Raw genomic sequence first — 17604 nt, 5'->3', positions numbered from 1 at the left:
TTATGCCCGGACAGGGCCACCAGAGGGCTCCTTGGTCTAGCGGTAACGCCAGCGTCTGGGAAGATGCCCGTTGCCAAGCGGACCGTGGTCTAGTGGTAGCATCAGTGTCAAGTTAAAACACTAGCTACTTGGCAGACCAGGAAAGGGAGTCTCACTTTCCCCAGGAGAGTTTAGAGAAGCCTCTACTCCTCCACCTCTTGTGGAGGGCCTGATATCAGTCAGGCCCACCCGCAGTTATCTGGAGGCCTAACCGTCTCCCTGTGATGCTGTGTTTCAGTGGTCATGCTCCTAGTCCACTTTCATGTTCCATCCTGTACACCTGGCTCTGCCTTTTAGATAACAGTAGCAAAATTAGTGAAAGTACTAAAAGTCTCTGATATGCAGAAATAATGGCATAAGCTGTCTCTCTCTCTCCCTCTCTCTCTCTGCCTCCTCGGCTGCCAGGCAGGAAAGGGCCCCCTGTCCAGTGGACATGTGACCCACCTGACCTTACCTATCATTGGAGATGGCTCACACTCCTTACACTGCCCCTTTGTCTTGTATCCAATAAATATCAGTGCAGCCAGGCATTCGGGGCCACTACTGGTCTCCGCGTCTTGGTGGTAGTGGTCCCCTAGGCCCAGCTGTCCTTTCTTTTATCTCTTTGTTTTGTGTCTTTATTTCTACAATCTCTCATCTCCGCAAATGGGGAGAAAAACCCACTGACCCTGTAGGGCTGGACCCTATATATAGTCAATATTTTTAATAAAGGTATTCAATAGGGAAAGGATAGTCTTTTCAAAAATGGTGCTTGAACAATTGTAGATGTATAAGTTCATAGAAGAATGTATTAGTCTGTTCTCACACTGCTATAAAGATACTACAAGAGACTAGGTAATTTATAAACAAAAGAAGTTTGATTCACAGTTCTGAATGGCTGGGAGGCCTCAGGAAACTTACAATCACGGCAGAAGGTGAAAGAGAAGCAAGGCACATCTTACATGGTGGCAGGAGGAAGGAAGAGAGAGCAAAGCGGAACTGTCATACTTTAAAACCATTAGATCTCATGCAAACTTCCTCACTATCACGAGAACAACATAGGGGAAACCACCCCCATGATCCAATCATCTCCCAGGTCCCTTACTCAACACATGGGGATTACAATTCGAGATGAGATTTGGGTGGGGACACAAAGCCAAACCATATCATTCCGCCCTGGCCCCTCCCAAATCTGACATCCTTTTCACATTTCAAAATCAATTATACCATCTCAACAGTCTCCGAAAGTCTTACTCATTCCACCATTAACTCAAAAGTCCAAGTTCAAAGTCTCATCTTAGACAAGGCAAGTCCCTTCCACCTATGAGCCTATAAAATCAGTAAATTAGTTACTTCCAAGATTCAAGGGGGGTACAGGCATTAGGTAAATGTTCCCATTCCAAATTGGACAAACTGGCTAAAACAAAGGGGCCACAGGCCCCATGCACATCCAAAACCCAACAGGGTACTCATTAAATCTTCAAGCTCCAAAATATCCTTTGACTTCATGTCTCACATCCAGGGCATGCTGATGCAAGGGGTGGGCTCCCATGGCCTTGGGCATCCCTGCCCCTGTGGCTCTGCAGAGTACAGCCCTGTAGCTATTCTCATGGGCTGATGTTGAGTGGCTTTTCCAGCTGCATGGTGCAAACTACCATTCTGGGGGCTGAACGACAGTGGCCCTCTTCTCAGCTCCACTAGACAGCGTCCCAGTGGGGAGTCTGTATGGGGGTTCCAACCCCACATTTCCCTTCCACACTGCCTTAGGAGAGGTTCTCCATGAGGGCTCCACCTCTGCAGCAGACTTCTGCCTGGACATCTAGGCATTTCCATACACCCTCTGAAATCTAGGTGGAAGTTCCCAAAGCTCAACTCTTGTCTTCACACCCACAGGCCCAACACCACATAGAAGCTTCCAAATCATGAGGCTTGCACCCTCTGAAGCAACAATCTAAGCTGTACCTTGGCCCCTTTTAGCCACAGCTCAAGCTAGAACAGCTGGGACACAAGGCACCAAGTCCTGAAGCTGCACAGAGTCCTGAAGTGGGACCCTGGGCCCGGCCCATGAAACCATTTTTCCCTCCTAGGCCTCCAGGCCTGTGATGAAAAGGGCTTCCTGAAGGTCTTTGATATGCCCTGGAGACATTTTCCCCATTGTGTTGGCTATTAACAGTTCACTGCTTGTTACTTGCGTGAACTTCAGCAGCTCACTTGAGTTCCTCCCCAGAAAATGGGTTTTTCTTTTCTTCCACATGGTCAGGCTGCAAATTTTCCAAATTTCTGCTTCCTATGAATTTTCCAAACCTATGCTTTGCTTCCCTTTTAAACTTAAGTTTCAATTTCAAACCATCTATTTGTGAATGCATAATGGAATACTTTCAGAATAAGCCAGGGCACCTCTTGAATGCTTTGCTACTTAGAAATTTCTTCAGACAGATACACTAAATCATCTCTCTGTACTTCAAAATTCCACAGATCTCTAGGGCAGGGACAAAATGCCAATGTCTCTTTGCTAAAACATAGCAAGAGTGACCTTTGCTCCAGTTCCTCATCTCCATCTGAGACCACCTCATCTTGGACTTCATTGTCCATGTCACTGTCAGCATTTTGGTCAAAACCATTCAACAAATCTCTAGGAAGTTCCAAACTTTCCTATATCTTCCCGTCTTCTTCTAAGCCTTCCAAACTGTTCCAACCTCTGCCCATTACCCAGTTCCAAAGTCACTTCCACATTTTCAAGTTATCTTTATAGCAGTGCCCCATTACCAATTCTCAGCAGTTCTCACACTGCTATACAGATACTACCTGAGACTGGATAATTTATAAACAAAAGAGATTTGATTGACTCAAAGTTCTGCATGGCTGGGAGGCTCTCTCAGGAAACTTACAATCATGGTAGAAGGCAAAGGGGAAGCAAGGCACAACTTACATGACAGCAGGAGAGAGGGAACATGAGCAATGGAGAAGTCCCATGCTTTAAAACCATCAGACCTCATGAGAACTCCCTCACTATCATGAGAACAGCATGGGGGAAACTGCTCCATGATCCAGTCACCTCCCACCAGATCCCTCCCTCAACACGTGGGGATTACAATTTGAGATGAGATTTCGGTGGGGACACAGAGCCAAACCATATCAAAGAAACATAGGTGATTTCCTCTATAAACAAGGAGTAGGGAAAACTTTCCTAACTATGGCTCAAATTCCAGAAGTATAATTTTGCTTACCAAAAATTAAACATTTGCAAGTAACAAGACATCATAGGTAAACAGACAAATGACAAAATGGGAAAAAGTATTCCTAGTGTTAGTATCTCTAATATATAAACAACCTTTACAAATAAAAAGCTGGGCATGATGGCTTAAGCCTGTAATCCCAGCTACACAGGAGACTGAAGTGGGAGGATCGCTTGAGGCCAGGAGTTTAAGACCATCCTATGCAACATAATGAGACCTCCATCTCAAAAATAAATAAGTAAAATAAACAGATAATAATAAAAGAACCCAAACCTTAGGAAAATGAGCTTGTAGGATGAACAATAAACAGGAAAAGAAATTCAAATGATTCTTTATCATATGAAAATATGCTTATCTCATTCATATTAACAGAAATGTAAAAAAAAATCACAGATTATCTTTCTCATATATAAAATTGGCAAAAATTAGAAAGTTTGACATGACTGCTGATGGGTAAACAGGCACACTCACATTGCTGATGGTCCTGTAAATTACCCTCTTACTATGGTGGTTGTGGAGGATTGGGCAAAATTTGGTAAAATTACTAATGCATACACCCTTTGACCAGCATTCTACTTCTAGGAATCTATCCCCAAAACAAACTGGCATAATACATTTTTTTTTTGAGACAGAGTCTTGCTCTGCTGCTCATGCTAGAATACAATGGTGCAATCCCAGCTCACTGCAACCTCTGCCTCTGAGGCTCAAGCAATTTTCCTGCCTCACCCTCCCAAGTTGCTGAGACCACAGACATGTGCCACCACACCTGGCTTTTTTTTTTTTTTTAATACAGACAGGGTTTCACCATGTTGGCCAGGCTGGTCTCGAACGCCTGACCTCGAGTGTTCTGCCCATCTCAGCCTCCCGAAGTGCTGGGATTACAGGCATGAGCAAAACTACTATTTTTTTTTGAGATGGAGTCTCACTCTGTCACCCAGGCTGGAGTGCAGTGGCACGATCTCGGCCCACTGCAAGCTCCACCTCCCGGGTTCACGCTATTCTCCTACCTCAGCCTCCTGAGTAGCTGGGACTACAGGCATCCGCCACCACGCCCAGCTAATTTTTTGTATTTTTAGTAGAGACAGGGTTTCACCGTGTTAGCCAGGATGGTCTCAATCTCCTGACCTCATGATCCTCTGGCCTCGGCCTCCCAAAGTGCTAGGATTATGGCGTGAGCCACCGCACCTGGCTGCAAAAATACTTTTTAAATGTACACACAAGGCTGTTAGTCCTTACAACAAATATATATATGAGACAGTATTTCACTCTGTTGCTCAGGCTGGAGTGCAGTGGCTGAGTCTCTTCTCACTGCAGCCTCAACCTCCCAGCCTCAAGCAATCCTCCCACCTTAGCCTCCTGAGTAGCTGGGACTTGGGACTACAGGCCCATGCCACCAAGCCTGGCTAATTTTAGAAAATTTTCTATAGAGACCAGGTCTTCTATGTTTCCTAGGCTGGTCTCAAATTCCTGGCTCAAGCAATCCTCCCACTACAGCCTCCTAAAGTGCTGGGATTACAGGCATGACCCACCACGTACAGCCATCCTTACAACAATATTCGTAGGAGCCAAAAGGACAGAAACAACCCAGTTGTCCACCAATAGAGGACTGATTATACAAATAATGTCAGATTGATAGAGTAGATCTTCAAAGCATATTATTATTAAGATGCAAAGTGGAGGAAAGTTTGTGTACAGTAAAATGCATAATATATTATGTATATAAAATACTTGCTCTCTCTCGCTATATTTTTTTGAGACAGAGTCTCGCTCTGTTGCCCAGGCTGGAGTGAGTGCACGATCTCGGCTCACTGCAAGCTCCAACTCCCGGGTTCACGCCATTCTCCTGCCTCAGCCTCCCGAGTAGCTGGGACTACAAGCGCCCACCACCACTCCAGGCTAATTTTTTGTATTTTTAGTAGAGACGGGTTTTCACTGTGTTAGCCAGGATGGTCTCGATCTTCTGACCTCGTGACCCGCCCACCTCGGCCTCCCAAAGTGCTGGGATTACAGGCATGAGCCACTGTGCCCGGCCAGTACTTGCTATATTTTTTTTAATGGAAGGATAAATTATAAACATTTAAAAAGGGTTAATTACAGGAAGAGGGAAGTAACAAAGTGAGGGATAAAAATAAAAGTTATGGGAGGTTAAGGTGGGTGAATTGCTTTAGTTTAGGAGTCGGAGACCAGCCTGGGTAACACGATGAAATCTGATCTCTACCAAAAAGTACAAAAAGTTAGCAGGGTGTGGTGGTGCACGCCTGTCCCTGCTACTTGGAAGGCTGACTTGGGAGAATCAATTGAGCCCAGAAGGTGGAGGCTGCAATGAACCATGATCCCACCACCGCACTCTAGCCTGGGTGACAGAATGAGACCCTGTTTCTGAAAACGACATAATAAAAGTCTCTTTTGGCCAGGTGTGGTGGCTCACGCCTGTAATCCTAACACTTTGGGAGGCCGAAGCAGGCAGATCACTGGAGGTCAGGAGTTTGACACTGGCCTGACCAACGTGGTGAAACCCTGTCTCTACTAAAAATGCAAAAATTAGCCAGGGGTGGTGGCTCATGCCTGTAATCCCAGCTACTTGGGAGACTGAGGCAGGAGAATCGCTTGAACCTGGGAGGCGGAGGTTGTAGTGAGCCGAGATCATGCCATTGCACTCCAGTGACAAAAGCAAAATTCCATCTCAAAAAAAAAAAAGTTCCTTTCAATATCTCTTGTTTTGTAAACTTGACTTTGGAACGATGTAAATATTTTACATAATTATGAAACCAAAGTAAAAGATTTGAGAATGAAGCTAGTGCATCTAAATGAGTATCCAGGGGGTAGCATAACCATACCAATAATGGCTTTTTATCAAAACAGTAATTTGTGCATCACTAGTGGAATATACCTCAAAGAAAAGAAGATAGTAAAAATATGTATTTTCAGTCATATTATTAGTGGTGATGTTGGTATTAGTATTCTGAGACCGTTGCATGTGTGCTGTGGGTTAAAGCAAATGAGCAATAATCTAATCTGTCATTAGTAGTGTAGTTCAGAACTGAGCTTCTCTGCATAGGAGAAAGGAGATGTAAAATAGAAGTAAAACCCTGTGGTCCTGAGTTTGCACTGCAATTATCTGTATGAATACATCCTGTATTTCACTGTAAAAGAAAACAAAACATATCTCCTCTTTATTTATACTGAAGAGGCCTAAAAATAATCACCAATCCTATGGCAGTGAGCATCCTAGCCCTTGGAGAGTAATTCTGAATTGACCTTTCCCACTAAAGGAGCCAAGAGTTCTTGGAGAAAAAGCTGATTCCAGATGAGAGTCAAGAAATATAGAAAGGAGCCTAGAACATCTCATTCTACCAGATATCAAGGAAGCTATCAAAGACTAGTAGAGTCGGCCAGGCACGGAGGCTCACGCCTGCAATCCCAGCACTTTGGGAGGCCAAGGCGGGTGGATCATCTGAGGTCAGGAGTTTGACACCAGCCTGACCAACATGGTGAAACCCTGTCTCTACTAAAAATACAAAACTTAGCTGGGCGTGGTGGTGTGCGCCTGTAATTCCAGCTACTCAGGAAGCTGAGGCAGGAGAATCGCTTGAACCTGAGAGGTGGAGGTTGCAGTGGGCCAAGATTATGCCACTGAACTCCAGCCTGGGTGACAGAGCGAGACTCCATCTCAAACAAAAAACAAAACAAAACACAATACTGCTAGAGTCAGAAAACTTGTAACCCAACTAGGCAACAAGAGCCATTGGCCAAAGAAAAGACAGTGTGAGCAACAGTAAGAATAATAAATCAGAAGTTTGGAATATACCAAATATGTTTGACCCTTGAGTCCATTTTGTTTTTGGCGGGGGGGACAGGGTCTCACTCTGTTGCCCAGGCTGGAGTGCATTGGTGTGATCTTGGCTCACTGCAACCATTGCCTCCCAGGCCCAAGCCATCCTCTAACCTCAGCCTCCTAAGTAGCGGGGACCACAGGTGTGCACCAGCATGTCCGGCTAATTTTTGTATTTTTTATAGAGACAAGGTTTTGCCATGTTGCCCAGGCTGGTCTTGAAATCCTAAGCTCAAGCAATCAGTCTACCTCGGCTTTCAAAGTGCTGGGATTACAGGCGTGAGCCACCACGCCCAGCCCAGTTTTTTCTTTATACCATATTCCAGCTAGTAGAGAAGGAATGACAGAATTAGACTATCACTATTTCTCATTCCATAATGGATCTAGGCAATGATCACCAATGGCTATTAATATTTTTAAGAGAGACTGCTAAACATTATATTGGTAGAATTAACAGACCATCTACAATGTAATCTTCCCTCCAACCTCCCCGGCAAGTCTGAATCTAATCAAGCCGCTACACTCAGCTACCAATTTATAAAACTGTAGATATTAGAAGAACATGTTAAATTATACCAAGAGGATGCAATCAGCAAAATCTAGGTTTTGTGCTTCATGGTGGCTCATGCCTGTAATCCTAGCACTTTGGGAGGCTGAGGCAGGAGGATTCACTTGAGTCCAGGAGTTGTGACACCAGCTTGGGCAACATAGTGAGACTTTGTCTCTATGAAAAAGAAACAAAACCAGCCAGTCATGGTGGTGCATGCCTGTAGTCTCAGCCACTTGGGAGGCTGAAGTGGGAGAATCACTTGAGCCCAGGAGATCAAGGCTGTGGTGAGCTGAGATTAGGCCACAGCACCCCAGCCTGGGTGACAGAGCAAGACTCTGTCTCAAAAAAAAAAAAAGAAAAGAAAAAGAAAAAGAAAAAAAAAATCTTCATTTTGTAGACTTGTACAGGTTAAATTATTCATTTTCTTCCACAAATTGGAAAAATATATAAAGGAATAGAGGAACCCATAGGGATGTACAAGATGTATCAAACAATGGCATCATTATGTGTTGACTTTATTTTGGTCCTAATTCAAACAAACAGCTAAAAATAAATGACTCCAAACAAAAACTTGTACACAAGTATCCATAGCAGCATTATTCATAATAGCCGAAAGTATATGATGAACTATTATTCAGCCATAGAAAGGAATACAGGACTGATTCATGCTACAACATGGATCAACCTTAAAGACGTTATGTGGCCAGGCATGGCGGCTCACACCTGTAATCCCAGCACTTTGGGAGGCCAAGGTGGGTGGATCACTTGAGCTCAGGAGTTTGAGACCAGCCTGGGCAACAAAGTGAAACCCCATCTCTATAAAAAATACAAAATTAGCTGGGCATGGTGGTGCGTTCCTGTAGTCTCAGGTACTTGGGAGGCTGAGGTGGGAAGATTGCTTGAGCCTTGGAGGCAGAGGTTGCAGGGAGCCTAGATCATGCCACTGCACACTAGCCTGAGTGACAGAGTGAGACCCTTTTTTTTAAAGGTGTTAAAAAAATTTTTTAAACAAATAAAAAGAAAACATTATGATACGTGAAATAAGCCAGACACAGCACCACAAAGTATATGATTCCATTTATATGAAATGTCTAGAATAGTGAAATCTATGGAAATAGAAAGTATATTAGTGGGTGCCAGGGGCTGGATGAGAAAGCGGAAGTGACTGCTAATGGGTTCAGGGTTTCTTTGTGGAGTGATGGAATTCAGTACTGGTGATGGTTGTATTATTTTGTGAATATACTATAAACTACTGAATTGGGCCAGGTGTGGTGGCTCGTGCCTATAATCCTAGCACTTTGGGAGGCTGAGGAGGGTAGATTGCTTGAGCCCAGGAGTTAGAGACCAGCCTGGGTAACGTGGTGAATCCCTGTCTCTACTAAAAACACAAAAATTAGCCAGGTGTGATGGCATGTACCTGTAGTCCCAGCTACTGGAGGGCTGAGCTGGGAGGATCACATGAGCCTGGGAAGTTGAGGCTGCAGTGAGCCGAGATCATGCCATTGCACTCCAGCCTGGGTGACAGTGGGACCCTGTCTCAAAAACAAAAACAAAAAACTACTGAATTGTATACAGTCATGTATCACTTAACAACAGGGATATGTTCTGAGAAATGCATCGTTAGACAATTTCATCATTGTGTCCACATCACAGAGTATACTTACACAGACTTAGATGGATGGAAGAGCCTAGGCTATACGGTAGAGCCTTTTGCCCCTAGGCCACAGACCTGTACAGTATGTACTGTACTGAATACTGTAGACTTCTGTAAAACAATGGTAAGTATTTTTGTATCTAAATATAGAAAAGATATAGTAAAACTGGGAAAGGTAATATTGACACAGGATTCTGTGAAGCTTCACCATGTGGAAATCTCCGCAGCCAGCAGCACCCCTGCCCGGCACTCACTTGGCTCCGGGCTTGCCTCTGGGCTCATTCTGTCCATCTCTACAAAAACTTTAAAAAAAAATTAAGCCTGGCATAGTGGTGCGTGCCTGTAGTCCTCACTACTCGGGAGGCTGTGTTAGGAGGATCTCTGGAGCCTAGGGGTTGGAGGCTGCAGTGAGCTATGATCATGCCACTGCACTCCAGACTGAGTGACAGAGACCCTGTCTCATAATAATAATACAGAAGCCAGGCATGGTGGCACACACCTGTAGTCATAGCTAGCTACTCAGGAGGTGGAGGCAGGAGAGCCCAGGAGCTTGGGCAACATAACAAGACCCTGTCTCTTTTTTTTTTTTTTTTTTTTTTTTTTTTGAGATGGAGTCTTGTTCTGTCGCTCAGGCTGGAGGGCAGTGGTGTGATCTCGGCTCACTGCAACCTCTGCCTCCCGGGTTCAAAGGATTCTCCTGCCTCAGCCTCCTGAGTAGCTGGGACTACAGGTGCATGCCACCATGCCCAGCTAATTTTTGTATATTTAGTAGAGGCAGAGTTTCACCATGTTGGTCAGGCTGGTCTGGAACTCCTGACCTCAAGTGATCCACTCGCCTCGGCCTCCCAAAGTGCTGGGATTATAGGTGTGAGCCACCGCGCCCGGCCAAGACCCTATCTCTTAAAAAAAAGAAGTTAGGCTGGGCGCGGTGGCTCATGCCTGTAATCCCCGCACTTTGGGAGGCCAAGGTGGGTGGATAACGAGGTCAGGAGATCGAGACCATCCTGGCTAATACGGTGAAACCCCGTCTCTACTAAAAATACAAAAAATTAGCTGGGCTTGAGATATATATATATATATATCTATATATATATATATATATATGTATGGAATTTATTGTTGCATGGTATGTGAATATTAAAAAATATTTCACTTGTGTTCAAGGATAATGTGTATTCTCTTTGTAAAGTTTATATTCTCTGTGAGTTAATTGATTGTATTCAGCTTTTATGTTAACTTTTGTCAACTTTTTTATTCTAGGAGGCAGTGTTTAACATTTTCAATGAACACTCAACTTTTCTATTTCTTCCTTTAGTTTTTGTCAGTTCTTATTCTATGTACTTTGAATCTATATTTTTAACTGCAGATATGTTGGCAATATGTATAATCTTGCTTTTTTGTTAATTTTACTAGCATATAATATTTATTGTCTCTTTTCATATATTTTTTGCTTGAATTCAGTTTTGTGAGACATTATAATTGTTAACAGATTTATTTGTTTTAAACTTACCTGGTATATCTTTTTCCGTTCTTCTATCTTCAACCTTTCAGCATACTTTTGTTTTAAGTATTTCTTTTGGTGACAACATAATATTAGATTTTTTTCCCTTAAGTCCAATTTGAGCCTCTGTCCCTTAATTAGTGAATTTATGCTCTTTACATATATGGTAATTGTCATAATGCTAGGGTTTATTTCTTTCATTTTGTTTGGCATTTGTTTTCTTATGCTATTTCAGGTGCTGCATATTCTTCCTATTGATTTCTTAAACTTATCAGCATACATTTCTTCCCCCAACGAGGCATAGTATTTTGAAATGCTTCATCACATATCTGCCACCATCTAGTTCCTACTCTTATCCTGTTCCTTCTGCTTCATGTAGATATCATACAGAATTTTAGTCATGGTTTGTCCTAGATATAATTTCTCCTCTTTTCTTTGGTCATTGCTTTTTCAGACCATAGTGAACTTGAACATTTGGCAAATGTTTTATGTCTTTGTGCCCTAGTTTTCTTGTTTATAAAGTGAAAATAATTCCACCTTCCTCACATGGCTTTTTGTGGGAGGTAAATGTGGCAGTGTGAGTGAGAATGCTTGATAACATGTGAATAATTATGTGAGAGGAGATTATCAGTCAAAAAGTACCTTTTATTCCAATGCCTGCCCATTTCTACTTCACTCAAGTACTCTTTTCAATCTCCTTTTCAGAATTCATATTTCCTTTCCTTTACCCCGTAGTCCTTTGTGCTTTTATGATTAAAAGAAGTCTGTATGTGTTCCCAAGCCCAGAGCTGCTGGTAGGCTCCAGCAAGGGAGATGCTGTGTAGCCTGTTTCACCAGGTTTAGCACAGTAAGCTGGGAAAACCCAAGGGAAAAAGCCTTTGGGATGTTGGTGAGTATGGAAGGTAGGGTGTCGTTGGAGCTATCACTATTCAGCAAAAGAAGGGAACTGTGAAGGTGGAGGATATAGCATTTCCTTCTTTAACAAAAGCAGGCTTGGTGTGGGAACGGTGGGCTCCATAATGTAATGAAAACTATTTTCAGATACTATTGAAATTAAAATATATTATTGCAGTGTATGGCTTAATGTAATGGTAACTTTATTTCTTACCAGGCTCATACTGGCAACTTATTAACATCAAAATTCTTTAGTTATAAGGATTTTGATACTTTATTGTATACCTGTGCAGCGGAGTTTGACTTTATGGAAAAAGAGGTAAGATGTGATTTCTAGTTCTGTTTCCTAAGGTTTTGGCCCACACATTTTTCATAAAGGGTGCTCCTCTTATATCAGACTCTTTATGTGCTGTTATCTCAGTTTGAAGGAAAAGCAAAATCTGGCAGCTTAGAGGAAGATTTTTCTATTTACTTTAGTGCAGCTCCCTGAAATATATGGCCTTTACTCATTTTGATAATTTAGAAATACATATTCAGACTAGCAGTGGTTTTCTAGGTGAGTCAACACAGAGGCATTTCAAGTTGCCATTTTTCAGTGATAGCATTAATTTAGTCAAGCTCTCAAACTCTTACATTTCCACTCATTTTGTGGTTATTTAAATAGATATTTGCTTTGAAACATCAAGTCCAAGCTTTCATTCCAACAGCATTTTTCTTTCTAAAACTGTATTCAGAGATTTAGAAGGAAAGCAGAGAGTAGTTTAGCGGATTGTGAGACAGAAGCCTGCAATTTTGCTTGATGTTCTTGAACAAGCAACTCTCATATCTTGTGTTATAGTTTACTAGTTTCTAGTAGCATGCCATAAACAGATATTGTGAAGACAAAATGAGATAATACAAAGGAAAGTACTTTGATATTTTAAATAGATATTTAAATATTAATTTGCAATACTTTATGAGCTGGTTTAGTTCAACAAGCATGCATATATGTGCATTTTTAACACCATCCATGTGGTACTGATTAATTACATCATCTGTGTCACCCCTTCAGAGTGGTATGTGTGTGTATATGAAACTGGCCAACAATACTCTATTGACATGTTAGTTTCCCTCATGATCCCACTGTGTTAGCCCAGTGTCCAGAGTTCCAGACCAGTGGATGACAGGGCACCACACAGGAAAGTTTTATCTACCAGCCATTCGGAGTTGAGTGTGTTCTGCAGAGGTACTGTTTACTCCAGTGGCCTGTCAGTCTTCATTTATTGTGTTCTGGCAAATGGTTTTGACACACAATGGCTGACAAAAGTATATGAGTTTTAGTGTTAAACCTGCTGAAACAAAGGAAGCATATCTTGCAAGACATTGAAATGCATGTTCGTAGGGGTTCAAGACTCCTTCAAATATTAGAGAATTAGGATGTGGTAGAAGTTTTTTAACGTTATTGAGAACATCATACATACTGCTACAACCTGAGAGTATTAAACATAAGCTATGTGGTGAAAGAAATTATTGAGGCATAGCATGACTTCAGCTAATTTGAAGAAAATAGCAAAGCTGTTTCCAGCATACCATTCCTCATCACTGTAAGTATCTTAACTCACAGGGACTGTGCTGTAGAGACAGAGTAGTGTCAGTTCAGGGAACATATGTTCCAATTATGGTACACCCATACAATACCTATAACATGGTATTTCCTAACATGATATCATACTGACATGGAAAGATGCTTAAGATATATAAGGGAGTAAACAAAATGATATAGTCTTATTAACCCATAATTAACACATATAAAAGCAAAAAAAAAGTGTAAAAGAGCAAAATTGTAACAGTGGTTTTTTGGGTGGAGAGATAATTGAGAGGTGTAGGGCTTTGTTATTAAACTTATTTCTATTTTTTTCTGCTACTAAAGAAAATGTAAGTCTTTTGTTCCCCTCAAACATTGATCATTATTTTGTTTATGTGTGAGAAAGTGTGTGTGTGTGTGTGTGTTTGTGTTTCAAGGATAATATTTTTATCCCCCACAAAATATACAGGTAAAGCTTATTCCATTTAAAGGAGCTTTACGTACCTTAGATGAATATTAAGTTGGTCTCTCTAGTTAGATAAGTAGCATGCAAAAAGTGAACAGTAATCTCTTCAGTCTCATTTCACACTTACAGGTGTTTGGGTACTGTATTTTTAGTGTTTCAACTCAGCATTTTGGGAAAGTTCATTTCTATGGAAATGCACCTTCCTTTTTATGATGGCAGTCAGTGAGTAGATTGGTGAATGTTCATATTTCTCTACTTTTAGAAATTTCCCTATTTCATTATTTGAAATGAAACTTTATTTGGTTAAAGTGTTTCCTTCTAACAAAACATCTCTTTGAATTTCAGACTCCACTGAGATACACAAAGACATTATTGCTTCCAGTTGTTCTTGTAGTGTTTATTGCTATTGTTAGAAAGGTATGTCCATCACTTAAGAGGTCTTTCCTATAATAGAATGTTTTCTTATTTTTACATAGTAGTTGCATATACTTGGCCACATATTAATCTGATACAATGTTTTGTGTGGGCTTACTGTAACATATTGTATGTTTTCTTAATGATAGTTTTTGATAGACATTTATATAGCTTCAAAATATTCTATCTGCTAGCATAAAACAGACATCGGAAAAGGATGGCTCAAGTTTCGATAGTCATGTATTTTGGAAGGCATGATCAGAGACCATATTGACCCAGATACAACTTGCCTGTGTAAATTATCACTGGCTTTTACCTTTAATGTAATATTTCCCTAAAATATTTAAAATATACCTTTCTAAGTGATTTGTGCAGTGTGCAGTAACTACTGGATTGTGTTTATTATTAATCAGAAAGAAAAAACAGTATTTGCAATGTGTTGATGAACTAGATAAAATGTTTAGGATCCCCAAGTTGGCTTTGATAATAAAATTCAAAGCCCAGATATAAATAAGGTCAAAGCAAGTGTGATATTCCCTCTCTTTTTTTCTTTCAACAATTGTGCATTCTGTAACCAAATGTGTCTTAAGAGAATGAACAGAGTTAATCTGTGATGGAAAAGAGATGACAGACTTTAAAAGCTTCCTGATCTACAGCCAGTGATTCCTGTGTTAACACAATGTCATTGATTTGTAGAATATTCTGTATTATAACAATTGTTCATATTATATATTTGTACTCTGCTTTGTATAGAACATTTTCACGTGAGTATTTAAATTGGTTATTCGACAGCCCTATGGGGTAGACGAATGTTATCTCCATTTTAACATACAGAACTGAAAGATCAAAGATGTTGTCAGGAGCCTCACATCATGTCCACTTAAAAGCAAGGGAAGAGTGAGACTCAGGCTCTGCACCTTACCCCGTCACTGGGCTACGTCTGGTATTCAGCTGTGCACTCTGACAGCACTTTTCATTTCTAATCAGTTAATAGTCAGTTCCTGGCCGGGCGCAGTGGCTCACGCCTGTAATCCCAGCACTTTGGGAGGCCAAGGCGGGTGGATCACTAGGTCAGGAGATCGAGACCATCCTGGCTAACACATTAAAACCCCGTCTCGGCAGGGCGCGCTGGCTCACGCTTGTAATCCCAGCACTTTGGGAGGCCGAGGCGGGCGGATCACGAGGTCAGGAGATCGAGACCACTGTGAAACCCCGTCTCTACTAAAAATACAAAAAAATTAGCCGGGCGTGGTGGCAGGCGCCTGTAGTCCCAGCTACTCGGAGAGGCTGAGGCAGGAGAATGGCGTGAACCCGGGAGGCGGAGCTTGCAGTGAGCCGAGATCGCGCCACTGTACTCCAGCCTGGGTGACAGAGCGAGACTCCGTCTCAAAAAAAATAAATAAAAATAAAAATAAAAATAAAAATAAAACCCCGTCTCTACTAAAAATACAAAAAATTAGCCGGGTGTGGTAGCGGGCGCCTGTAGTCCCAGGTACTTGGGAGGCTGAGGAAGGAGAATGGTGTGAGCCCAGGAGGCGGAGCTCGCAGTGAGCCAAGATCGCGCCACTGCACTCCAGCCTGGGCGACGGAGCAAGACTCTGCCTCAAAAAAAAAAAAAAAAAAAAATAGTTCCTGCTGTGTGCTAGGCTTTGTGTGTGCTTTGCACTTTTATATACTTTATGTGGATTTGCACCTAGTGGGCACTCAAAAAATACTAAGCATTGGCCATCCAGAACACATGCAAAAGACAGCAACCTGAGTGGTGAGAGATGATGAAAACTATTAGCTAGGCTGTTCGTTTAAAGAAGAAAAGATTCAGATGGAAAGCGGACAATTACTTTGAAATACGGTAAAAGCCTGCGCCTTGAAAATAAGGTTACACACAATCTGGCTCCTTAGAATCATGGCCAATTCCAGGCGGTAGGAGTTTTGACCAGAACTGATCTCAACTGATAAGGAGAGTGTTACAGATTCAAGCAGCAGCTGGTGGATTCTGAGGGCTGGATTACAGCCTGTCAGCAGTGTTGTAGAGAATATTTGTACTGGAGATAGGATTTTAGATTAGATGACCTCCCCGTTATTGCTAAATGTGAAAGCACAGTGACTGTGTTTTGAATGCTTCCAGCTGTGATTATCAACCTCTGAGCCAACTCTCCAGTTTTCTGTGTGCACTGTTAAGAAGAGGTGTGGCCAACAACGTTGGCATGGTGGAAGCAGCACTGAATGTGAATTTGAAGCCAGAAGATCTGGTTTCAAGACTGCAGTGCTTCTTAGTAGTTGTCTACCTACAGGGCGATCATTTAATCCATATGAGCCTGTTGCTCATTTACAAAATGAGGATGATACAATCTACCCAACAGGGTTATTGAATATTAGCTTTGATCAGATACTACACAAATATAAGATTATGTTGTTGTGATTATTATTTTCTGAGTTATCTCTTATCTCTATACTTATATTTTCATTGAAAGTTTTACAGTTTAGAAGATACTTTAGTTAAAATATCATTTTTCCCAACACAGCTTTTCTAAAGTGTTTCAAAATCTATTTACAGATTATTAGTGATATGTGGGGTGTCTTAGCTAAACAACAGACACATGTAAGGTAAATATGCTATTAAGAATTTTATTACCTCCTCTGTTCATTTATTAAATAGATATTTACAGTGTATTAATTGTATACTTACATGTTGTGTACCTAATATTTGATAATTGATGTTTTTATTGTGGTCATTTCCCTTCCTGGCATTTCTTCTTATTTCCTATCTGTGCAGAACACAGCACATCACTTATTCATCCCTCAGATGTTATCCAGTACAATCTGACAGTAGCACTGCACGTAATCTACACTCAAAGGACACAGTTTTGTACTTCAGTTCAGCAGGGAAAGTAAATTATTATATGAGTGGTTTTAGGACCAGTGGACTGCCTTTTGGGAAATGAGCAGGGAAATATAAAGGTGGATTCATACCTCACTTTTTGCAGAAAATAAATTTCAGATGAAGCAGAGAATTAAGTATAGAAAAAAAAAATAAAACCCCAAAATTAAGAGGGTATGTTTATAACCTGAGACTTAGGGAGGCCTATAGCATGCTTGGTATTTTCCACCATCACACCCTTTATCTTACTCTCTTACCATTTGTCACTCTTTGTACTTAAATGTTGATGCGTGACCTGTATCTCCTGAAGGGAGCGATCATTTTTGTTCAACAGTTTATATACAGTGCCGGCAAGATAGTAAAGAATAGTAGTTCAATGAGTGAGTATTTACATATGACTAATGAACATGAGAAGGTAGTCTTGATCCTATGGTAAAGACATTCAGGTTAAAGTGAAGACCTTTTCACTTCTAATATTTCTAAAAATTAATAGTATATCCAATGCTTGCAGGAGTGGGAGGTAGTAGATGGGACGGAAGTTTGGCAATACACAGTAAAACATATAGTGGGCCTGTCCTTTAGCCCTGCAGGTTCCAC

General features: G+C 41.4%; 1 protein-coding gene across 1 annotated transcript in view; it reads left to right on the top strand.

The window, feature by feature from the left end:
• The window catches only part of LOC100606653 (probable C-mannosyltransferase DPY19L1), a 48927-nt gene that overhangs the window by 11672 nt on the left and 19651 nt on the right, over positions 1-17604 (top strand). Inside the window, exons 2-4 of the mRNA XM_030795621.1 lie at positions 11903-12004; positions 14061-14132; positions 16684-16733. Coding sequence (XP_030651481.1) covers positions 11903-12004; positions 14061-14132; positions 16684-16733 — 224 coding nt within the window. The remainder of the gene's footprint in view (positions 1-11902; positions 12005-14060; positions 14133-16683; positions 16734-17604) is intronic.

The sequence above is a fragment of the Nomascus leucogenys genome, chromosome 17, assembly GCF_006542625.1.
Source record: "Nomascus leucogenys isolate Asia chromosome 17, Asia_NLE_v1, whole genome shotgun sequence".
NCBI classification, from domain to species: Eukaryota; Metazoa; Chordata; class Mammalia; order Primates; family Hylobatidae; genus Nomascus; species Nomascus leucogenys.
The sequence above is the reverse complement of the archived record's forward strand: the minus strand, read 5'-3'. Positions and strand labels throughout refer to the sequence as shown.